The 25,537-nt window shown below is 44.6% G+C and overlaps 1 protein-coding gene and 1 long non-coding RNA gene across 3 annotated transcripts in view; one reads left to right on the top strand and one right to left on the bottom strand.

Moving 5' to 3' along the window:
• The window catches only part of DLG5 (discs large MAGUK scaffold protein 5), a 111,055-nt gene extending 97,758 nt beyond the window's left edge, over positions 1-13,297 (bottom strand). Inside the window, exon 1 of one of the 2 annotated variants that reach the window (XM_075109775.1) lies at positions 12,761-13,297. In XM_075109775.1, coding sequence (XP_074965876.1) covers positions 12,761-13,055 — 295 coding nt within the window. In that variant the 5' untranslated portion in view covers positions 13,056-13,297. The remainder of the gene's footprint in view (positions 1-12,760) is intronic. The other variant, XM_075109774.1, reaches the window with a different exon arrangement.
• Positions 12,741-15,356, top strand: LOC142064612 (uncharacterized). The gene is made up of 3 exons (XR_012663166.1): positions 12,741-12,815; positions 14,234-14,366; positions 14,985-15,356. It is a non-coding gene; the product is annotated as an uncharacterized LOC142064612 (long non-coding RNA).
• The last annotated feature ends 10,181 nt before the right edge of the window (positions 15,357-25,537 follow it).

The raw sequence follows: 25,537 nt of genomic DNA, 5'->3' as shown, positions 1-25,537 counted from the left end.
GATTTCTCGCTCTCACCCTTCCGATTCCCTCCCCCCTCCCACTGCGGGGCAGTGAGCGAGCGGCTGCGCGGGGCTTGGCTCCCGACTGGGGCTAAACCATGACAAACATCCACAAAATGGCCAAAATCAAATTATACAGAAGGTGGTTGGCAAAAAAAGATTCTCTCTAAAAGGCCATTTTTTAAGGAGGATTATTTGAAGCTGAATTTGTTTTTTTATTACTAGCATGAAATGAGCGTTCGTAGCTTCAGCATTAGCAGGTTCCCTCTTAACGAAGCTCTTAATGAACACAGAGCTGTCTAGAAGACTCAGAATAACAGCTTTTTTCTGTGATGCCACTTCCAGCCTAAAATGCAGATATGCAGATCAGATGTATCTGATAGACACAACAGAATTACATTTTCAAGGACGAAGTTACTTTATCAAACTCTGCTCTTGATCTGAGACAGGTTACCGGGAAAATTTTTTGTGTGTGTATATATATATACACACACACATATTTCATTATGCTAATAAATCCATTAAAAAACCCACAAAACACTTGCTTTGAAGTTTAAAAAGGAAAAAAACCCTGATTTCAGTAAGACCTGTGATATATGCGTTTTGACAAACCCCAATTTTATGTTCAAAAGGATGCATATGTACTTACTTAACGCACTTATTTACAAAAAAAAAAGAAAAAACACCAAAAACAAGAATAAACAAAAAACCCACAACAACTGTTGGTGCAGAAAGACTAGCTTCCCTAAATCACTTTTGTCCAGTATAAGAGAACTCAAGAACAAGTTCATTTCTTCGAGAGCTTTCAAAAGTCCTTTCTGGAGAAGCCTAGCCACTGGTGCGCCTTGCAACCCAACAGCCAAAAATACAGATACTTCATTACAACTCCCCAGCGTGCCACACCTCTTCATTACCTGTCTTTACAAATGCTCTGAACAACTTTGCTGCCCAGAATAACTTCAGAACATAAATATCAGACATCTGCATTTCATGTAACTTCTTCAAATCAGAAATTATTTAATTTTGAAAAAAGTGTAATTGATCTTTATTCTTTTTCAGTCTCACTGAAAAAGGCGTTAACATAAAGACATCTCTTAGGGGAATGCAGAGTTATTTGTCCTACCAGAACTTTCGTACCTGTTTATCTTCTACAGAGCAAAAGTGGGGATCACAGAAGTGCTCCTGGGTTCTTCAGTTTACAATGTTCTACAATATCTTACCATAATTACAAGCTCTATTTAGATCACACTACTGAGAGGGGCAAAGAGAACAACACAAATACATTCAGATTAAAATTCTGTAGTATTAAACAAGATGAAAGAATTCACTTAAAGCAGTACGCTCCCTTTCATCGCTTTCTAAGATGTGCAAGTTTGTGTGAGTGCATTAGTGTATATACGTAACAGGCCCCCTAACAGCACCATCATGCGAGGACACCAAGTGCTCGGTCAGTAAAGCCGAGAAACCTGTCTTCAAATACACCCTGTGTGAACTGGAAAACACAGGAGGACAGAAGAAAACAGAGAACGGAGATTAACCAGCCAGATGAGACTCCCCTCCATACGCTAACAAAGTCCTGCTGAAGTAATTAAGAAAATTAAGCACACTTTAGTGATTTTCTGAGACAGATCCAGAAAAGGAAGCGTTTTTAACACTAAGAATTCCACATAAAATGTGGATACTATCCATCATCTGATGTTATCTGGAATTCACCCAAAGGCCAGGGTCTCATGATCTCATCTACAAGGTCAGAAACCCTAAAGCCCCACTGATCTAAAGTCACCTCCTCTCACTGCCATAAAGACCAGGGAAGCTGTAGCCATGGCAAATTTATTATCTTTCACAGGCTATTATTTCACCACAAAGTGCTACAGTATGGTTGTAGGATTACTGCGAGTTTGTGTCTTACACAATGATGTATGTAACCACACTTCAACAAAACTTGAATTTTGGGGTGGTTTTTTTTTCCCTTTATTGTTCTCTTAAATACATTGTAGGAATGAACTACAGCATTTTGATAGGAATAAACTACATCATTTGAGAAGAAGTGTTTAAGTCTCATCTACTTCCAATATAAAAATTTCTCTCCCCCCCAAGTGTTTTTCATTACTAAAGCAGCATGCATTAGAAATGTCCATGCATAAACAGACACATACAAATGCATTTGGTGGAATGAATTTACAGAACGTTTTACATGAATTCCCTACATCTGCTGCTACAACCCTCGGATACGATCTGGCTCACCTGTCTGTGGGAAAGCTAAACAGATTCAGAGGAAAACCATTAAACTCAGCACTGTATTGTTGCAATGCAGAGATGCAGGAGCATTAAAAGAAGAACTCAACTCTCCGGAGACGCTGAGCAACACGCAGTGTAGCACCCTGGAATTCCTTACACAGAGCACGCTGTGTAGCACAGCACGCTCAGTGAACTGCTCATCACCGTAGCCAGGTAACAACCACGCTGCAACCCTTAGAGTTTCACCAGTCTGCCTTGACGTTCCGGTTGTCACTGGAAAGGAGGAAATCAGGGCCCCAAAAGAGTAAAAGTTCAGTCCCAAGACCATACTAACGGCCTGGCTTTTTGCGGCACTTAATGAATTTGCTATAGCTGGCTCTAAAATTAAACAGAGATTTGTCCTTCTAAACAATACAACGGGATACTCTCTGGCAAATGAAATTTTATGCAAGTCATGTATGCACAGCAAATCACTGAAGATAAACTCAGCCAGAGACACAAAAACAGCTTATTATTTACACACTGTGTTTTCTTCCAGTCCAGCACACATTACACACAGGTTTCAGCTGAACAGTGTTTTACAGGACTGTCACCAGCCTTGCCAGATGAACATTTCCTTCATATACTTACTGATTTTTATATTAATACCGATACTCTTTTATGCTGCCAAGCCCTAAAAACCCGAGGCAGAAAGGATCTCTGGCCTCAGTATCTGCAGCTGCTTCTCAGCATTACCAAGGAACATTCTCCTGCTCAGTCAATAAACTGCTCCGCCACTTGTAGCAACGCAGCTCACAAAATACTCCTGACTACTGCAAAGATGCTGGGAAACAAAGAAAGGTTCATGAACCAGGGTAACAGACGAATATTTGAATTATGAGCTACTGTAATGAACCTTAAAGTGCTGGTCTACACATTTTCAAGGCCAGCGATTTAGACAAGTAACTCATGCAATATCTCCAAGTTCAGGTCTGCAGTCTATACCTATGTCAGCCTCGTGTTACTCAACGGGTTGTTTGGCGGTTTTTTAAATCCATTAAGGCAGACTAATCAGACTTTTAACCTAAAGAAGTAGCTGATGCATCTTACAGAAAGGGTCCTTTCCTAACACCCTAATGGCAACTAGAAGCCTTGGAAACTTATATTTCTCCAGCAAAAAAAAAGCAAAGGCTACCTGTGCACTGGCAGAGCATCAAAGGAAAGCTGTTGCAGCATATCGAAATAAAGAGGAAACAAAGAGGCAGTCTGAGCATCCCAAGGACCAAGCACAGAAAGCAGGAATGGGGCTGAACAAGAATTACATTAACATTCCTTTCTGTTGAAAGGGGAGAAAAAATATGAATGCTTTAAGGTGAAAGCAATCTAACTAGAAGTGAATTCCCTCTTGAGAAGACCTCTTTTGTGATTTTGAGGGGGTTTGGTATATTGCTTTCTGTGATTTTACTATTTCTAAAATTCAGGTTGTACCTACATAGCTCGTTCCGAGTCTAGCCAGCTCAAGAACTATTTGATGGAGCAGCTGACGACAACAACAAACCAGCTGATCAATTACACAGAAAAGCCTACTGTTGTGTAAGGTTTGTTTGAGGTTTTTTTGGTTTTAAGACTTCAGCTTTTTACATTATTTTTAACCAGTCCAACTTAAGCCAAACAGCCTTTAATAAACTGAATGAGAAAATCTGTTAATCTTCAATTAAAGGTTAAATGAGCTCTCAAATAACATCACTCTTTCTCATAAAAGCATCCAGAAGGAAAAAACCAGACTGGACATTCATTATTATTCTAAAGATTAAGAAGTGAAGTTAATAACTGATTATTTTCATTGTGGTGATGCATATAGCCTCAGACAAAACCTTTAGATAACCTGGTTTCACCCCTATGAAACATACACTCATCGTGATCTAAATGCAAAGTAGACCTCCTCAAAAATTGTTGCAAATGTTCACAAGATCATGTACAGAATGTTTAAGAGAACCTTAAAACTGCATAACAAGATGCTTTCCTGAAAAAGAAGAAGTCACTAAAATCACACCTGCCAGTCTCGTGTCGGCTTTCAGTTCAATAGCTCACAACAACTCTAACAACCCCTCTTTCTGCAAGAGGATCATAAGCAAGGAAGACAGCCTGAAATTCTTTAAATGCTCCAAAATCGCAAGATCACATGGTTACCAGAATCTCAAAAAAATCTCTTCCCAGAGTTATTTTTCCACAAAAGCATGCAACAGGAGAAAGCTATCCACAAGAAAAACAAATGCAAAGAAGAAACAGAAACAATAAAGGAGATAAATATTTTATGCTTATTAAAATAACACATGAACATCTATGTAACAATTTAGCAGCTCTATTTGGTAATTTTTATATGAATATTTACCACACCAGCTTTATTTCCCCAACCCAAAAGCTCTGATGCTTTTGAATCAAACCATACATACACACACCTGCTGGCCCGTGTGTCAGAAAGAAAGAATATGCTCAGAAAGGAAGGATTCTGGTGCACCAACATCGACAGGACATAGCTCACCTGCACCAAGTGAGTCTGAAATACCAACTACATTTTACATCAATCCTCAGGGAAAACAGCTACATTTTCCTACGCATAGGCCAGTTTGAGCGCTACTGAGAAGCAAAGAGCCGTCAGCCTCACGTCCTGAGGCCCAAGTGTACAAGCGGTACTTGACCGAAGACATTGTCTAATCCAAAGAGCTTAGTATGCAAGGCCAGGATCCTGCCAACACTTGCACATGCCTAACCTGATGCATATAAACGGGGATTACTCACATGCTGGAAGGTAAGTACATGAATAATAAGCATGTTCGTGAATCAGCAATTATGTTCAGGTAGAATAAAAAGCCAAGGTGAAAGGAGGGGGGGCACAAGAGGCAAGAACGTTGTCACAAGGCATATTAATAATTACAAGAGCGAACGCTCTCTACTGGATTTTTAAGAAAACTAATTTAGAAAGAAGTTTAAAGAACATTGGCTTTGAGGGTTTGGGGGTGGGGAAGAGGAGAATTTCTTGGTTTATCATCTGAATACACAATAAATTGCCAGTTATGTAAAAAGTCTGCCAAAACACAACCCTTCAACTGCCCCTCTTTACCCAGTTCCCCCCAACTCTCGAGCTGAAACACTTACTGGTTTCACATTCTTGCTTGCTTTCTCTCTCCAGCTACAGGCCAGCTGCATGCCTGAAAAGCTTCTGAACCAGGGCAATATGGCCTATTTAAAACACAATTCCTTTAGCAGCCAACTAAAAAACAAAACAAAATAAAAAAAAAAGAGATTCCTCTAAAATACAAACAGCAGCTCTCCAGAACAAACTAATTAATGCTGTGAACAAGCAAACTGCTGAGCAACTCAACCCAGGAATTGTGAAATTGGAGGCTTTAAGAGCTGTGAGGAGGAAGAAGGTTGGGGGTTATATATATAAAATGGCCTGCTCTTAAATTCCTCTGACACCAGGCTGGGTAAGAAGGGCCTTCCGGTTCTAGGAAGTTATTTTGTGTTGCCCAGTAATCACACACCGTCAAGAAAAACATCCTTAAGTGTTCACCTCAAGTGGCCAAGTGCTTCCACCAGCTTCTTCAAGAGCCATCAATTCCAGGTAGCCCCTCTGCTATCCCCAGCTTCTCAAGCCTGCCAACGGTACAACTGCAGAGCTCAGGCTCCTCTTGCACAACAGCAGTTCCCAAATTTAACCTTCTTTGTTAGCCACAACAGTAAGGGATGCTGGTTTTACCACCTGTCGGTGCACCACAACCTATAGGAGGCACACAAATATAGCCATTATAAAGCAAACACTGCACGCTAGGTATTTCAAACTGGCTTCTAAGCTACAGTACTATGGGCCTCCTTCAACATTTTAGTAATTCTGCCTTGCGTTGACAGGAGTTAATATACCAGAGGAACACTGATAACTCCAAATAACGGCCCTTTTGGAAGAGCTGGGCTCCAACATTCAAGATACACTACAATGCTGATCTCTACAGGGGCAGCACTTTGTTCATTATGCTTTCATTAGAAAAGCATTGGTTAAGCTCAAGCCAAAGCTCAGTCGGTACAACATTTCCAGCTCCTACATCAAAATGATTCAGTTCTAAATTATCACCGTTCACAAAAAAGCAGTCAATGACTTGCATCTTGAAGGTCACAAATAATGTTTCAGCACTGACCACCCAACACAATTTGGAAAGTCACAGGAGCCTAGATGCTTCAACTCCATTACTACAGCTCTTCCCATACAACCTTATATGCCAAGTTTTCCCATCTCGATCAATACTGTGAACACTCTGCATAAGGAACTGTTTTTGCCTTATTAGATGTACAGCATTTTAAGATCGTTTATATTTTAAAAGAGCCAAATGAGGAACTAATTGCCTCACACTGCAACACCCAAAATGTGCTGGGGACTGAACAGCTCTCAAAGATGAAACCTCTGTCCTTGAGATTTCAGAGACTACAAAATTGTTCGGAAAAAAGTGAAAAGCAGAAGGAATTTATCAAGACTTACTGGTTATCCTTCTAATGACCAGGGTTTGGAATAAGGAATTGTAGTGCTTTAAAGTAATACTTGAAATAACAATTAGGACTAAAGGGATAAAAATAAAAAGAGTTAAGAGGAGCAAGGAAAGCTAAGAAGTAAATTCAAAGAAACAAAGGGGGAAAAAAACAAATTGTGGTAAAAGGAAGAAGCAAAAGGAAAAAAAAAAAGAATACTTAGCTCAAATTGCAGGCTGCTAACAGGACTGGAAAGCCCAAAGTCACTACCCATGTGGTGACTGTGGCTTCGCTATCTAGACCAGAGGTCTGCAAAACTCTCAGCAACCAACACTGGTTAAAGCTACAAGACACCAATGAGGCTGAGAATGGTAGTTAAATCAAGCTAAAGATTCGAAACCTCTGAGACAGGCAATCTTTAGCTTTAACATAAGGAGCAAGTTATGGGAAGTTGTTGGCTTTTCTTACTGATCATATCTGAAAGTTATATTTATGCTTCTATCTCAGGATACTCACAGAAGTAAGAAACTAAAAGAACTCTTCAGAAATATATTAGTCTCTCCTCTTTTCTGTCATTCTGTAAGACACCGTGCCCTGTGTATGTCCAAAGCAACTTGACAGCTGTATGCACTGACACCATGAAAAGTATTATTATTCACTTTACACTGATGAAAATTATGTCCCCATGAGTCTAGTGTGGCCAGATTTCTTTCCACCCCCTCCCTAAGCACAGCAGAAATGTAATTGAGAACTACCACCCTTGGGATTTGTTAACTGAAACACGCATTTCCTTCTTTGGGATTGAAAGCCTGCTTCACTTACTATTAGACGTTTCTTTGGGAATACCCCTCCAGACACTTGCCGGAAACTTCCTGGGCTTTTTTAGCCTGGCAGCTCCAAGAGATACCACAAATCTGAGATCATCAGTAAACACAGGTACTGCAAAACCAGCACTGGGTATTTTATCAAGTTTAATTACTGCTCAGCGCAGCCGAAGACCTGTACTTGTCTGAATGGGACTTCTGAACGCTGCCTGCTTTTTCGTCTGCACGGTTTAAGAAATCCTGCAACAAGGCTTGCGAAGCTACCCTGGGAAGTAATAACAGGCCTGGAAAAACCCAGACATACTGCTCTACTTCTCCCACTCTTCAATTTTCAGCGACGGAAGGGAGTGCAAATTGCACTTAATTGCAAAATTGTCAGTTCGGTCCTTGAGTCAGTAAATTATGCTTTTACAATTTCTCCTCATTCTCCCCTCTCTCCTTCGCAGGGAACGCAGGCTTCCAGCATCTTTCTCATCTCCGAGCACTTCTACCGTCTTCTTGCTCTGCCTCACCCCACAGCCTCCCAAGCTCCCCGTTATTCTCACTTGCTCCTACAGGACACCACATCCCACCTCCACATCTCACACCTTTCCTCCATACCGTCTGTCGGCTCCTTGCTGGCTCAAGTTCTCGTTCCTGCTCCCAAGCTCCTCTCACCAGTCACCAGGCAAGGTTTTGTAGGGACCGGTCAAGACTTTGTGGGGGACAGGGAAGAGGGGGCACAAGGTGGAGAGCCCAGCACCAGCCCCGAGCAGTCACGCTCACAGCTCCTCGCGAATAGCCCTGGCATTACTGCGATTCTAAGGGGCCTCTCCAATGCTGCCAGCAAGAGAAGTGGGTCCCAGCTCCCCACCTCCTAAATTCATACATACAGAGCTTGCCTTTTGCGTTTGCTTTTCAATATGCTGAAAGATTTTGTACTATTTAAAAGTAAACTTTGTGACTTCAAACCTGATATTGTCTGAAACAACTCTTTCTTTTTTTTTTTTATAAAGCAGAGGAAGGAAGTTTATATAATCCCACTAAAAAGCTATAAAAAGTTTGAATCCTAACTTTTTCCTACTCCTATAAATGCTCACATGTACTTTCAGGACTGGAAATTAACACTTGATCTCTGCTCAAACACATTTAGAAAAAATAAGTCTTATTAAATAATAGAAGGGAAACTTTCAAAGTCAATCTACAACCATCTTCCTTCTTGACCCCTTAAAGAAGTTTTTAAAAATGCAATCAAATTTGGACATTTTTAAACTTCAACTCCAATCTTAAAACTGTTAAATAAAACAACTCTGCAGCCTAACATGCTCTCCTTTTAAAGTCCAAAACGGTGCTAAATCCTTACAATAAAAAAGCCGTCACGTTACCGTGAAGCTTACAGACGTGCGTTTGCTGATTGCAGCTGTAGGGGTACAGAAAAGTAGGAGACTAACTGCTAATATAAAGGGAAATTGTGAACCTAAAAGTTTAATAGATGTGAAACCAGCAGCCAAGCTTTCTAAGTTCAACAGTCTGCTCTGTTTAAGGATAAAGCACTAGAAGCACCTTTGTAGCTCATCTCAAAACTAAATTCCATGCTTGACAACCAAACCCACCTTTTTCCCCACTGTTTTAATATCACAAAAATGTAAGTACAAAGATCTACATTACCTGAAGCAGTCTATAGACTACATAGTTTCATTAAAATTCTGTTCTAGCCCTTTAATTACATTTAAAAGACAATACATCTTTATTAGTACTTGTCACAATGGAGTATCTTCCATGGTATTCTTGTCTTGGATACCTTTTATGTCACAAAATTCACATCGTATCAACTACAGGAATGAAATATTATCTGCTTAGCAAGATATCTAAGAGGTAACTGAACGCTCAGAAATCAATTCCACATGAGAAGGGATATGTTATTCTACCAGGACTTCTCACACGCCCGATGGAGGTATCTTGCCAAATCAAATGTTTAATAATAATCCATCAGTTCACCCCAAAATAAATAAATAAAAGCACCTGGCATATTACTTAAAGCCTTAGTCCCTGTGCAAAGTACTGGGAGGTTTTAAATCAGCCAAACCATCACTTTCACACGGACAGAGCCAATTTCTCACAGAAACATTTACACAAAAGCGTAAGGTGGTCATCAAAGGTCTCACCCAGGGAAGAACTAGCGTCTCTGAACACGGCTCAGTGAAACAGAGTGACTTGCACTTTGGTTAACTTCTGCTCTGACAGAAGGTGGTTTCCTGTTCCATTTTGCACTCTGTTTACTAACACTGGTAGGCACACTACTCTCAGATTAGAAACCAAACAAGCTTAAAAAAATATACATTTCATTGGAAAAAGTGTGCTCCACAAGCCACTATACAGTTTTAGGTTTAAAAACAAGCAGTTAGAAGCTACTATAGAAGACAAATATACTTAAATGGGGACTGAATTGGGGGAAACTCTACAATAAAAAGCCAGCCAGAAGAACCATTGATATCAATAAAGGCCAAGTGTCCACCCAAGTTTACCTAGCACCTTTGGAGTCCAACAGGAGGGGATATTTAAAATGACAAGGAAAAAAAACCATCAAGTAAAACACAAAGTAATGGTAGATGTTGCGTACATTAAAAGGGAAGGAGAATCACTGGTGCTAGTGCAGTGAGCAGAGTGAATCCTGAATTCTGCGACTTTGAACAAAAATTATGCTGCTGATTACCTTCCTGCTTCCCTCACAACAGCAGCACACTGGAAAAAGAAATTAGCGAACACTATTACGAGATGTTATTGGCTATAAATAATTTTCACCTCCAACAAGCATTCAGGGAATGTGCTTTATATTAGCCTCCTGTTCCAAATAATGCTAAAATTAAGTGTACCACCGTAAACTGCCATTTATTCATATACCAATGGTAATTTTAAAAATTAATTCAGCTGGATAGGTTCAATTAAAGGAACATCTAAGACAAATATATTTTTGCCGTTAAGAATAGAGGCGTTTCACACAGCATGTGCTAAGGACTGTTTTAATGAAGTACTTCAAACGCAGAATTCCGCAGTTTTCCATGCTACCTTGCTCACAGTTTGCTGCTACACCCAAAGAACAAAAAGCGACTCGACTCACCAGCCTTCAACATTCCCAGTGAAAAGGAGTAAAACTCAGAAAGGGCGGGAGAAGAGCAGTTGGGTGGTCAGGCTTCCTACAGGGAGATACTGGAGTAAAACCCAATTACATCTGAATACAGGTTCAAACCAGAACCTTCCCACCACAGTTACGCTCCAACCTTAACTCTTTGCAAAACACATCCAGGATAAACTTGTGCATAGAACGGGATTTTTTCGGAGACGTTCAGTAGTCACACAAGCAGCCTTGAGACCACTCACCACAAAACCTCCTCAGGCGAGTACAGCTGGAATATACGCAACAGCATTTGCAGGCTCAGGTCCTTCACCTTCCTAACTGCACGATGGTTTATTCTTATGCTCGCTGTTAGCAATCTCCTGTGTACTAATTTGTATGCATGATTATCGCAAGGGAAACAAAACCGTAGCTCTCAAAGTTAGCTCTTTATTACTACTGATAAATGAAAGCAATAAAATTTTAAAACCCATCATGTCAGGGGAATATCCTTCCCCCCCACAGATGTTAATTTAACTCAGATTAGCCTCACGAACGCGTTCAGTCAAGGAGGATATCGTTCATTTTGCCAAACTACTTTTCCCTTGAGAGCGCAGCGTTGTGAGACGTTTTACAATTCCAACTTGTATTTTTAAAATACAAGAGTGTTACTTTACCCAACGCCTACTTCATTTTTCCCTGTCATTCACGTTTTACACCTTTGTTTTTAGGGCTGGGGAACGTTCGTAGTCCAGTACCATTAATGCACCTTCTCAACAAGACAAAGCCCAGCATTAATCTAATCATACAAAAACATCATGGGTCCCACTCTGAAAGGCAGCGAGTGCCCTCATCTCCCCCCCATTGATGTCAGACCACATAAGGGTAGAAGTGTTGAAGTCTATTGTTCAGCCCATTTTTCCCCATCCTGTGAGGTCCTGCCATACAGTCCTTAGAAAAGGCCATCCACTATAACACACCAATATAAAACAGAACGCAAGACCCTCACGCATTTGTTGCATTTACCAAACCCGTAGCATCAACAACATAATTCAAATAAGGGCAGAGCACGCAGCACAACTGCACATGCAAGCACTATTTTTCCAGAGGGAAGTAGCCCTTATATTAAAGTTTTATTTTCCTAAAGAAATGGTATCGTTTATAAGGGCCAGGAAACCCTCCCAATGCAGTTCCTTACGTAAACAGGCAGTCACCTTGCAAGTTCCAAATCTGGAAATAAAACCAAAAAGGGACGCCACATTTCTGAATTAGTCAACTTGGACACTCACTGGAAGAGTAACACACCGCTTGGACAGCCGCATATTCTTTGTCTGTAACCTACAAGAATTACCATCTACTTCCATCGACATATTTCTCGACTAGAAACAGCTGCACTTGTAGGGCCTTGTATATTATCACCAGTTCTTTCTTTTTGGTTTGTTTTTATTCTTTTAAAGCCTGGATTGTCCATAGAAAAGCAGGCTGTGGCTTGTTTTTGGAGGGAAGAGAATAGGAAAAGACCTGTGGGTCAAAGCCCAACTTAGTTGAGCAGAAGGTTTACACTCTAATTCTTCCAGTCTGGATTTGCAGTTAAGGCAATTGTTTTCCTGTTCTAACCGCCAAGAAGAGTTACGATAACGCAGCCTCAAACAAACATATGTTTGTCCGGAGAAAAATAGTTGCAGCGTTTATTCAAACGCACATCTCTGGAGTGCCGCCAGACCGGCTGCGGGGAGGGGGGGCTTTCACAGTTTTGCCCGGTCAAGAAGCGACTTTTTAAGACCCCCGGCGGCCCCGGGAGGGGCAAAAGCCCTCCGGGACCGCTCCTCCAAGGGGCACCGTGCGGCGTCCGCGGCACCTCCCGGGCACCGGCACCAGCGCGCCCGGCGGGGGAGGAAGGACGGAGGACCCAGCGCCCAAGCGCAAAGAGGGGCGAGCCCCAAAGGGGGGACCCCGCCCGCAGCACCCCGCTCCCTCCCCACCCTCGCCGGGGGGAGCCCCGAGGGGCCCGCGCTGCCCAGCCGCTCCCGGCGGGGATGGGTGGCGGCAGCCGCTGCCATCCTCCTCCTCCTCCCCCGCAGCCTCCCCCGCACCCCCCCGCCCCGCTCACCGGCGGTCTCGGCCGGCGCCCCCGCCACGCCGTTCAGGTAGAGGATGGAGAGCAGGTGAGGCTGCGTCTTCTCCAGGGCCACTCGCAGGTCCTGGAAGTGGTCCCGCTCCTTGGCCAGCAGCAGGGCGATGAGCAGCTCGGCCTTCCCGCCGCCCGCCGCCTCCAGGTCGCGCAGGTCGCGGGGGCCGAGGGCGCCGGCGGCCTCCAGCAGCTCCACCACCTTGTCCACCTCGGTCATGGCCTGCGCCAGGCTCTGGCGGCACTGGGCGAGCAGCTCCTTGTGCTTCGGCTCCATGGCCGCGCCGCAAGGCCGCCGCCGGCCGAACTTCCCCCCGCCACCCCCGGGGGGCCGCGGGCCGACACGGGGGGCGCCGTACGGCCGGCCGCCCTCCTCCGGCAACCGGCGGCCCCCGGCCGAGCTCCGGCCGGCCGGAGAGGCGCGGGGCTCGGGCAGGACCTGGGCCGAGGCGGCTCTTCCTTCTCCGGGCCGGGAGCCGCCGCCGCCGCGCTCCCCCTCAGGCAGGCGCGGGGCGAGCCGCCGTCAGGGGCTGCCGCTGCTCCTCCTCCTCCTCCCGCTGGCGCCCCGCTCGCCTCCTTTCCGCCCCCCGAGCGGCGAAACAACTTCTTCTCCTCCTCCTCCTCCTCCTCCTCCTCCTCCTCTCCGCTGCCCCGGGGCGGGGGACAGCCGGCAGCGGGAGCCGCGGGCAGGGCCCCCCCGCACCCGGCCGCGGGGCAGCCCGCACGGCAGCCCGCACAACTTCCCTCCTCTCCTCGCTAGAGGCCACACGGCCGCGGGGCGAGACGGGGGTGCGGGGGGGACGGACGGATGGACGGCTTCAGCTCCAAACGCCTCCTTTCATTCGCGGGCGCACGCAGCCATATTGGTTGCACAAGGCTGCCGCCTGCGCCCGGACGGGGCTGCGGCAGCGCATTGCCCGCCCGCCCGCTCCTCCTCGCCGGCCCGCTCCGCCTCGCCTCGCCCCACGGCGCCGGCGGCCTCTCCCCCGGCCCGGCCCCGGCCGCCGCCCTCCCGCCTCCCGCCCGGCCGTCAGTCAGGGGCTCCCCGCCGGCCCCTGAGGCGGGGCTGAGGGGGCGGGCGGCCCCCCGGTTCCTGCCGGCCCCCCGCTTCCTCCCCGCTGGGCTCGGCCGGGGCTGAGGGGGTGAGCCGCCCCCGCCCGCCCCGCCGGGCTTTGCTTCATCCCCAGCCGGAAAAAGCCCCAAAATCCAACCAACAACAGAGCCGTTTGGGGCTCTGCCCATTAGAACTTACAAAAATGAAAGCGTTCAAACAAAAGACCTAAACGTTAGTAATATCTGTCGGCTCATCTTCCCCCCAAAGGTAGTTTTACCCGTGTCTCCTGAACAACCAGAGGCCGGGTCGTTTAGCAGGAGAGTAGGGCTGTCTGTACTCAGCAGCAGGATGTAAATGTTTAGCAAAAAAGAATAACAACGTTTCTATCCGACTTTAAACAGTCTGCCAACATCCCTTGCACCGAGTGGGACATTAACGCGCAACCAGCGAAGGGACCAGACTGAAGAATGACCCCAAGCAATTATAATGCTAAAATTCACATGTTATATGAAAGACCCTTGTCTGACCGTGCAGGTATGTTTCTGATACCCTGCAAAAGGAATGGTGGCTCTAGTGACACCGAAAGAGCATTACTGGTATTTGTGTTAATGCCCTTACATCTATAGCAACTGGAATGATCTGAAAGGCTCCTGTCCAAACACTTCATTTAGTGTCCAGAGAGCTGGGCTCAGGGACGTACAAGGGGAAGCAATTGTCCTCTAAAATTTCCTGTTAACACACCCAGCTGGAGAATTCAGGCACTGAACTGAGTTTCAAGTCACATTACGTGGCTCAACAGATGACGATGATGATGGTGATGTCTCTCGTATGCAAAAATAGTCTTGGGTTACGTGCATAATCATGGCTATGCATTCTACTGCTATTAGTGGAAGCAGTACAGAATAAACGGACTCAGGAATTTTTCTCAGCCTTAAAAGTCATTATTTAAAACCATACTTGAAAGCAGGGTCTGATTTTGAAACAAGTTTTTTTTTCACGTTGTGTCCCTTCTTCCTTACGCCCTCGAAGATTCATTTATTCTAAATCTGTATCCATGGTTTTCTCAGCAACTGTCTTTACTAGACAAAATACACAGAGTAGCTTTGTTGGCTGATGACTAACGTAAATTCCTGCAAACTGTGTTCTTTCTAGACTGTTTCAATTTATCAGAAAATCTGCCTATTTCTCTCCAACAAGTTGGGCAAAGCTGAGCCAGTAAAGAGACCGTACATTCCAGAAATACTAGTTAACACCGGTATGCATGAATTGTTGTCTTGAACTCAACAAAACAAAGCTGAAAAGAACAGAGTGAAAAATTACCGGTAAGAAGCGAAACCTGCCTTGTGTCACCTGGTGCACAGCCGAAGCAGGCACCGCTCTCCACCGGCGCGCTCCCCTTCTGTGCCTGCAGCAGAACAAGGAATGGTGCCACTGAAATCTTTCATAAGGGAAATGCACAGGAAAACTGATTAAAAACTGTACAAATTATTAAAATATTTCCTAGTTTTAAGACTTTCTAATCTCAGCAGTCCTTTAACAGTATTGGTTTATTGTGTGTGTGCTTATATCGTTTCCTGTTAGGAAAACCCACCAAATTTCATTACAGGGCATTATGGTAAGAGCCAGACTTTAGATCTATGCAGCACTCCTCTGCTACTTGAAATAATAAAGAACGATCTTGGTTTTCATCCTCTGCCTGACTGAACGCTCAGCTTCTTTTCACGAGAGGTTGCAGTGACACGGGAATGGCATCGTTGGGGCAGGACGTAACTCGGGTATCTCGAGTCCCATTCCAAAGTCTAGAGGGAGGTGTGCCTTGGCAACTGTTTGCTCTGCACTCGATTTGCTCCTGCCCTTCCCAAATGTGTGTCTTAGTCCTTTACCTTCTCTTCCAAAGAAAACATCAGTCTTCTCATCCTGCGATGCCTGCCTCTTGCTTGCAGATCCACGTCTCCCTTTGCCATTGCTCAGATAGCTAAACCCCTATCGTACCCAGTTTCTTTCTGGAAATGCGCTTTCTATCTCCTTGTCATATCTGAGTCTCTTACACTCCATTTTTCTTGCAAATGGCATATCTTTTTTGTTCCCAGATAAATTCAGATAGATTTCCCTCTCTCCTGGGTTCAGCGGGCAGGCAGTTGCCTGTGTAGGAGGGAGGGACCTTGCTGTTACCTCGGTTGCTTGACTCCACATAGACCTTCCCCAGCAAGCGCAGGGAAAGTCTTCATAAGACTTAGGCATATATGTCATCTTTGAAGACTCAAACTAGGAAATGTATGCATATTTATTCTGCCAAAAGTTTATGAAGTGACCAAAATTCAGGTCATCACAATACCCCAGAATCTACAACCCTACTGCCAAAATAAGAAGCAAAACCAACTTTCAGTTAGTTCCTTCCTCCCCCCTTCTAAAAGAAAAAATCAATTCAAAGTAGGCAAAGCTCTTTGGTTGCCCTGGCAAGTTTTCAGAAAAAGAATAAACCTGTGGAATCGATTTTCAGAACTAAAATCTAAGCTAATCAAATACAGATCCCTGAAATGAAGTCTACAACTTGCACAGACTCTGCAGGAATCAACCAGGTGTTTGTCACTGTACCAAAAGGAAGGCAGGTTCTTTGTTTAAACCAAATAAAAGGAAGGATTTTTTAAAATATAATGAAATATTCAAATATGGAGCTCTGACACAGGATGTCACGGGTGCTTGTGTAAAATTGGATTCAAACCACGACCTGACAAATTAACAGATAAAGGAGATCAGTAGATTTTTCTAAGCTTTGGAAAAGCTTTCAAAATTATTATTTTTAAAAAATATTTGGAAACTGGGGTACTGAGGATGGCTGCTTCAGGCATTAGAAAAAAAAAATTATTTTCTGAGAAAGCATGTTAGGCTGGCAATACCTATGCCTATGAAGTCTGAGAAGCATTTGGGGGACAAGATGGGGACGTGGAGGCAGAAATCGGAGTTGATTGTTATTCAGTTCAGGAGAAACACTAGTGTTGCCATGCGGATGTTAAGTCTTTCAAATACATATAAAACAGGTGAGGTGTAAAAAAGTGTCAGACCTTGGGAATGATTTTCAAAAGCAGAAACTGGCATCTGAAAAATCAAGTTGGGTCTCTGCCTGGTATATCTGCCTCTGAAAAACCTCCTTCTGTAGATTTAAGATGGGGGCAGCGAAGTACTTTTAAGTCCTTGTCCTGCAGAATTTTCTGGTGGGAGAACAGGATCATCCTCAGCACAAGCATTAGGTTTCAGCAAGTCCTGCAGCTGAAGATTGTTGCTGTTACAAGCCCATATAACTCTATGCAGTATATGAAATCCCAACAAATTCCACAATATTAACCACAATATATATAATAATAATAATAGCAGTGATAATAAAAAGCAAACGTGCAAGCCTTTGAAAATGTTAAGACCAGAATCAATCGCAGCAAGAGCAGGGTGCAACCTTTAGTCCAAGGAGATTTAGTTCCCATAACTGCCAATACACCTTTCCCATTATGCAATAATCCTCATGCTTGTGTACGGAAACTCGGCGCGTATCCCGAAACACAAAGTTGTGTCATACGTTCATGTTAGACACGGAAGAGAGATTCAAATTCGCGTAATCCAGCACATAGTTCTCACTGTAAGGTCTCTGTTCCATGCGGATCAGCGAACGTTAGGCTGAAACCAAGATGACTCTGAACATCATGACAATCAAGCAGGAAAGGGAAAGAGGAGAGCCAAGAGGAAGAAGAAAAAGACAAAGTAGAGAAAGAGAAAAGCCTACGTGCTTTCAGGATGGATTTCACCAAGAGAGTATAAAACATTGCACCTGCAGTGGCAGAGGCTGCACCCAGCGACTGCTCCTCTGTCTTGCAAAATCTCTGCTTCCAAAAGCTGTTAGGTGATGAGATTTGCGTTCTGCATCGGTCATTCACGTACTGAGTGACACTAATGTATTATTTTAGCTTGGTATTTTCTGATAAGGCACCCTTTAAAGACATCTGGGCTTTAAAACAGATTTCTTAGACTCTACCAGGCCTTTTAATAGGACGATAGTCTCCTCTGCAAAAAATACCTGTCACTCCTTCTCAGATAATTCCTCCTTCTCTGCACCTACCTGCTTACTGCTGCCTGAGTCCCAGCAGCAGCTTTGCTGCGGTGGTTTTACTGCTAAATCCCCTCCTCGATACCATCAATCCAAACCAGTCAAAAATTCTGTGGCCAGAAGTAGAGGATTCTCTTTAGGATTAGGGGCTTTTTCTATTATTTTGAAATATATAGAGACATTTTATTTGCTTTTTGGTTTTGGAGCCCTCAGCATACAGGTCTTCAAGCTTCATTGGCAGCCGTGTGTGCTAGAAAGGGTTTTGTAATGAAAGCTAAGCTTCTCACGTAATCATATGATTCAAGCAACTAAGGGTTTAGAGAAAAATATTGGGAGGTTTACAGTCAGTTAATGGAAGCTGACAACACTGTGTGGATCCTGGGAAGGAAGATTATACAATCTCCAAGGCAGGTGTATGAAAAATACAAGTGACCATCACAGTAAGATTAGACCTGTCTAGATATAAAGTAAACACCACAGAGGCTGTGTAGTAGGCATTATATGAAACACTAACAGCTAAGCAGTTCTCAACAGAAGCTTATTTTTTCAGATTGATGTAACGGACAGACAATTAATTAGCAGTTTCAGGATAGGAAGGTGCTGCTCTAATGGGCCAGCAGATCAAAGGATCTCATTTACCCATAAAAAAAGAAGAAAAAAACCCAAATATAATGCGAGCAGTCTCGACGCTGCCCAGGCAAAATATTTCGCCTGGCAGCATCCCTCCAGGAATGGGCCATGCCCACGAATCCTGGGGTCCTCGGCGCTCCGGCTGGAGCTGCGGGCCGAGGGAGCTGCTGTCGGACCCTCGCAGGAGCACAGGGATCATTTGTCTTCCTAAAAATGTGTAACTGTCAACTCCAGGAAATGGTTTAGCTCTTTCTTAAGTGAGCGCCCGTGACATACAGAACGAAGGAAAGCAGACCAGAGGATTATATTGCTTTTTTTTCCTGTAGCCTTAAAACCTATCCGTCATTTCATCTTGCACTGCACTAGGCACTTCTCAGATGGTAATTATTTTGGCCCATCCCCACTCTGGGCAGGACCTGAACTGGTAATTCAAATTAAAAAGAAGATCAGAGTGTTATTTCAGTCCGCTCCAATAGAAAGAAAACACCCTGTCTGCTGAAGGTTTTAAATTTCCCGGGGCTGTTGAAAAGCTACTTTAAAAAAAAAATGTTTTACTTAAACAGCTAAAGATTTGCCCGTTAAAAGAGGAAGAAAAGTCCTTCCTCTAGGGCAGAATACCTGGCAGGCGGGGGGTGTGGGGGGGGTGTGGGGGGTGTGTGTGTGCACGGGAGCTGTGAATACACCCCAGTCACCTCTGTTTCTCAGACAACTGCTTCCAAAAACAGGCAGCAAAAGAAACCCAGCAATACTGCGGAGGCACATTAGTGGTGATCCTCCAGGGCTGTGAGACTTTCAGCTCTCGGAGGGAAGGCACCCTGCACGCTCATCCCAAGTACCCCTCTGTTTAGAACAGAACTGGGGGGTGATTTCATTTTCTTTGGGAGACTGGGCTGACTTGTGATGTGGTTAACATCCGTAAGCCAGCAGATGTTAAACAGCCCCTTTAAAAGCTGTTGCTTGCAATTTGCTGTTGGTTTAGTTTCTAGGTCAGTTTTCAAGTCAATCCGAGAGAGGCTATTTATTCCAATCATTTGCTTTTACTTCTTTTAACACTAATGGGGAGATAAAAGCAAACGGGTGCCCCAAGCATCCCTGGGTAACTTCTGTCGGGAAGACAGGCACGAGCTGGGAATTTGTACAAAGAAAACCCAAACTGCAGTTGAAGGAGGCAGACAAACGTCATGGTACAGGCTCCAGAGAAACCCTCGGCACAGATTCACCATCTGCGTTGGTGCTCTGTCAGCGATGAGCCTTTTCATACTCAGTTTGAGTCTAAAGGCTCTTGAAGAAGGAAAGGCATTTTCTTATGTTCCATTTCTTATTTGAATCCTCAGATCCGCCAAGAATTACATATGTATTTCTAATAGCAGGTAGTTCTCCTGCTCACTGGCAGGCAAGGGTTTGAGAGTTAAATACATCTCAGTTAGAAGCTAAGCTTTTGCGAATCTCCAAGTCAAAGAAAGGATCTAGGGATTAATCCAAGACTCTTCACAGATCACAGCGATCCTTCCACTGATTTTAAAGGACCTTGGCTCAAATGGGGTGTTCATTGTCTCCCAAAACACACAGAGTTTGCTCTACCAGTAGAAAACTTAGTATGTTAAAAAAAAAAAAAAAAGAGCCAGACAGAAAGGGAAGTTGTTTTGATAGAACATCATTCCTGTCAGACATTACCCCAATGGGTATAAAACGAGTAAAAACCCATCTCATTGTGCCTAACAGGCAGAAATGAGGAAGCAGAGCTTGAGAACGACGTAGGGGCAGCGGGCGTGCAGAGCCGCCGGAGACGCTGCCCGAGAGGCACAAACCGCGCACTTCTACGGATGGTGAGCGTGGGGCAGCCCTTTACTCGTGGGACAGCTGGACTTGAAGAAAAAGGCTTGTGATGCTAAATAGAAGCCAATAATCCTTGAAAGCTCCAGGGGCAGTCCAGATATCTCTGGTTCAAGCCCAAGAGCTCCCTGAGAAAAGGGAGACAGGTACGCATGCAACTGCGGTCTCTGTCTTTCTCTAGGTAGTGCGCAACACCTCTTTTCACGCACACCTGAAGAGCTACTCCCACAGCTCGTCCATTCTGCAGTGCATAAGCTAACGGGGAACAGAAGTCACAGCCGGGCTCCTGAAGAAAACAGATGTGCACATGAGAACAGACCAATACTCAGATTTGCTGGGACTCCAAAAGCCTGTTGTGCGTGGAAACAGGTGAGCAGGATCGCGGGGAGCAGCCAGGTGGAGGGGATTATTATGTCTTCGTAATGAAATGCTCCAGCATTCTGAATGCACGGCTTAAGATACAGGAGAAGCACTTCTGTACTTCCATTAATTGTGTACAGTTTCCCAAGCCTTTGTGAAAACCAGATGAACGGAGATGGTCAGGGAGTTGGAAGATTTGCTGGTCTTTGAGCAGATCCTGCGTGTCATACCCGCAGCTAAGACTTTAACTGCTATTTGACAGCGACACATAGCTTTCTGTTTACAGAAATACTGCATAAATTCCATATGCTTCTGATTTGAGAAGAAATTTTTACTTTTAACATTGCAGGATATTCCTTGGGCAGGAGGGGGAGATTCTTTTTCTTGCAAGTAAACACAAGACTGGGATTACAGTGAGAATAAAGTAAAAGATAAACCCACGTACAACCTGCTGTAGTCAGTTCGCTGAGGCAAAGCAGACTATGGGCAGAGATGCAGCTAAAGACTGAGGAGTGCTTAACATGACAAAAATACTGGACTTAACTAAAACCAGTTCTGAAAACAGTAACTAAAATGAGATGAGGTAACTCTTAAGTTAAACTCTAATTTAGCAGGCAGAAGGAATACAGTCTCTGTGCCAGTCTGCATGCCTTGGCAGGGATGACGAAGCCATCACAGACTTCCAGAATGAAATAACGTCTCAGCTTGGCACAGTGGCAGCCTCATTACCAGCTTCCGCAAGGTTGGGTCATCCTGTTTAAACTGAGCTGCAAATCTTGAACACATCTGCATTTTTCCCCCTCATAACACGAACGTAAAAATTATTCATTCAACAGTACAAGCGACTAGTATTTTTATAAAGAAAAAAATGCCATAAAAGTAATTCGGAACTGAAATTATTGTAAGTGCCAAGATTTGTCAGAATTGAACAACAACAAAAAAACAACTCCCAAAACAAACAGAAAACCGCAATCCTAAATGGAAAAGAGCATATACAGCACAGCCCAGAATAAGCAGAAACATCTGAGAAAGTCCGGAGCAGAGTGGAAGCCTTCAGAAAGGATTTAGATTGAAATTATTCTTTCTGGATCAAGGCTGCAGCAATGATGTTTAGAGAAGGGCTGCGCAACTGTTTGAAACTTGTAAAGATGAATTAACTGGTGGGAGTTAGATGGATTGAAATATTTAATATAACGCATATATCAAAGCCCATCCAGTTCTGCCGAGTTAGAGTTCTCTAATTGGTTTCCAGGGGACTTGGATTAAGCCCCAATTCGGTAATAAAAACACCGTGCAAAAGAATAACTGAAATAAAAAGTCTTCAAGTCTGCTAGGGATATTCCATGAAGGATAAATACACTTCATCAGCAAGGCAAGCCAAATATTATCCTTTTTACCGAAGGCTATTTGTACTGGTAGAATTTTTTTCCCTTAACTCATCTTCAGAGCTGCCACCCTCCCCCTCCGAGAACATTAACGGCAGCGAAGGGCTTCACTGCTTTGCCCTCTCCTTTTCCTGCTGAAGTCGGTGTCTGTCTTGCAGCTGACTTCACAAGCAGCAACTTCTAGCCTTTTTCCTCTTCCTTTGGAAGATGAAAGAATAAAGAACTCTACACGACAGATGCTAATCACGTTGTTTAATCCATTTTAGCAACAAAAACCTAGGAAGACAAATACATGCCATTTACTAAGTCTTCTATATGGCGTGTAAGTTTGCACAGGCACAGTCCCTCCGCTTGCCCTGATGATTCTATCGTCTCTGCTCACAACCGCATTGCTGAGGGGAGACTATTATCTTTCACTAGGCTTTAACAGACTGAATCTAGAGTACACAGAGGCTACGGCTTTCCCCAGGTCATACAGGTGTGCGGTAGCAACAGTTAACTGACTCCACATGTGCCAGCAACCTTCCAGGCTGCTGTGCTGGTCATCACTTCTCCTTTATTCTCAACACAACGCACAAAAACACAAGCAAGGCAAACAACATCGGTGTCAGGTGAGTGGGAAGGACCAGAGGCGGGCTGAAGAGAAAAGCAAGCAGGGAATTAAACAGCTGAATGCAGTTTCAGTGCTGACAAAGAGCCACATGAAGCAGGGATGCTTTTCATTTTGATTGAGAGTACAAATACATTCTCTTACATAATAAGGTCTTTTTTTTCCTTCAGAAGTTATTTGACCATAATCATAATTTTGATGGCAGTAAAATTCCACATCCAGATGTGCTGAGGAGATGTTTTTTCCCTGAGTGGTTTAAATACCCTCCAGGCAAGGGTTCACAGTAACCTCGCACGGCTGAGCTGAAGCCAGGCAGCGGCAGAGCGGGGCTGACGCGGCACCGCTGCGGGGAAGCGGTGTCACCAGCAGTGACACTCACTACGGGCCCAGAGGGGAGGAATCTGTGCGAGAAACAAGGGCAAGGAGAGAGAAACACATGTAAAGGGGAACTAGAAAATGCACAGCGGTGGCATAAGTCAGAACAACTAAATAGCTTCTTAAAAACGGAGGCTTAAAGGAAGCCTCTGGTATAACTGGAAAATATCTGCATGAGCTGAAAATCTGGCAGAACGGCACATGGGAAGGGGAATGAGTTTTGGGGGGCACTTGTCAAGGTCCCTACACATGCAGCCAACACGTTAACATCGTTGCATTGGAAAAGCGCAGGGGTCAGGGTAAGGAGCGAAGCGCGTACTTCCTTCCCGTGCGTGCACGGAAGAGATCCCCCACCCTCCCTGCCCTTCCGCAGCGGTCACACAATATCGCTGCTGCTGCTTCAAGCCTGCACCATGGTACGGCCCAGGCCGTCCTCGTCGCTCCGAAGCCAAGCAGCGTTTTACAACCGAGATGCTGTGAAGCAGCCCGAGTCCAAGAACTGTGAGTCCAAGAACCCTGTCTGTGAGAGTGCATTGCTCAGGCTGAAGGGCTTCGTTCTGTAGAAAAAGGGAGCAACTACCATGTGAAGTAGCAGAAGAGAAAGTAATATCACAGGATTACCAACAGGGATGGATCACACCACGCTGCTAACCACATCTTGGAAACCAACAGACCCCTGAATAATAAATCAAGTCAAATACTTTTTAAGTCTCACACCTAATTCTGGCATTTTCTGGGACTCCTGAAGTTTACAGGCGCAGTCTCACTATTGCTTGGCAATTAACTGTCTTCATTTTGCTTTTAAAAATCTGCACAATTTAACATCCAAAAGGGGCACACGCAGATAAAACTGCCATATGTATTGAAAGATCAGCCAGCCAACACCCGCTTTCACACAACAGAGAATAAAATGCCTGCGGTTAATAATCCACATACCCGCTGCTTTCAGAACAGCTTCGTTTCTGGTCAGCCACGTCTCCGACTGACAAAATATGGCCATCATGGAGAAGAAAGGAACTTGGTATGAAATTGAATTGAATTAATAGAATTTCTGTATCTTGGCCCAGTAGCAGGACTGATGTATTAAAAATTCCCCAAATAAGGATTTGCCAGGAATGCTTCTGATCTAACTGCAGGTACCGACACTAGAAGACAGATCCCTCTTTGCCCCCCAACTACAGCTATCCTTCCACGCGGAGCGTACCAGGGCCCAACAGGCACAGCAGTTCTCACACTTAACTGTAGCATATCGCTGTAGTTAAGGAGCTGTAATTGGGTACAGTTGGCTGAAAGAGTATTATAACCAGATATGGTAACTGAAGGAAATAATTCAGAGTCATTACTCTTTATTAATAGTCATCTAATGAATGAATCATGCCTTCACTATGAGTTGTCACAGCCGGTGACAGCAATCTCCAGTACCAATGACGAAATCTTAGTTCTCAGGAATACACATCCCTTTTCCAGCTACTTCCATCACCTCACTGGGACTCACTGTAGAGGTTACGGATATCTGCGTGTCACTTTACCCAGCTGCCACCTTTCTGTTTCCCCCCCAAACAGGTATGAACTTCTACTCTACTCCGCTTCTCTTGGCATTCCCTCCCTGTCTTTGCAGCTGCCTTCCCTCTGTCCTCAACACCTGCAGAAACCACCACATTCCTGTGCAACGCCAGTCACACCTACCGTCGTTGCTTCCAGAAGGAACACGCAATTATTCCTGATCTTGCAGGCTTGGACTCACGAGCCAGGCTCTTCGGATTAAGAAACACCTTTTGCCGTCTGATGAAAACATTGTATTTCCCTATAACCAGAAGAAACTGTGGTGGTTCAGATAACACTGTCTTCCAAGAAGCTCATGGCCAAGAGAATCCCGAAGCACAACGAGTCAGTACCAAGTTCTTGCTCAGAAGCCCACTGTGAACCGAGTTACACACGTGATAGGAACTAACAAAGTTTCAGGCATCCCTGTAGCTCTCAGACATGAAAGTGGAAGGCATCCTTCATAAACCTTGCTGTCTCCAGCTGCCTGTACAGAGAAGACCACCTGTTTCCTATTAGTTTCAGTCCTAAACATCGGTCTCCGTCATCTCCCAGCACCACCTTTAAGTGTTTTCACTACAGCCTTGCTTTGGGGTTCTGCAGCAGCTGAAGAACGCGAGATGCTACCCAGCGAGCTGCCAGCACTTCATGCTTCAGAGACGCTCTCGGAGCCATCATTAAGGACTCCCTAAAGAGCACGGATGCAGCTCGTAACAGTCAGTGCTGCCCGGGAAGTGCTGCGACAGCAGACACATCCCCTTCCATGGTGCAGATACGCTGTTCTGCCACCTGCCAGGAGCAGCTCGCCACGCTCCTTGGAACGACCGCAGCCTTCCACTCAAGTGCTGCTTTGGTGGGTTGGTTGGGTGTTAAGGCA

Source organism: Phalacrocorax aristotelis, chromosome 14 (assembly GCF_949628215.1).
Source record: "Phalacrocorax aristotelis chromosome 14, bGulAri2.1, whole genome shotgun sequence".
Lineage (NCBI taxonomy): Eukaryota > Metazoa > Chordata > Aves > Suliformes > Phalacrocoracidae > Phalacrocorax > Phalacrocorax aristotelis.
Note: the sequence above shows the minus strand (reverse complement) of the source record. Positions and strands in the feature narration are given on the sequence as shown.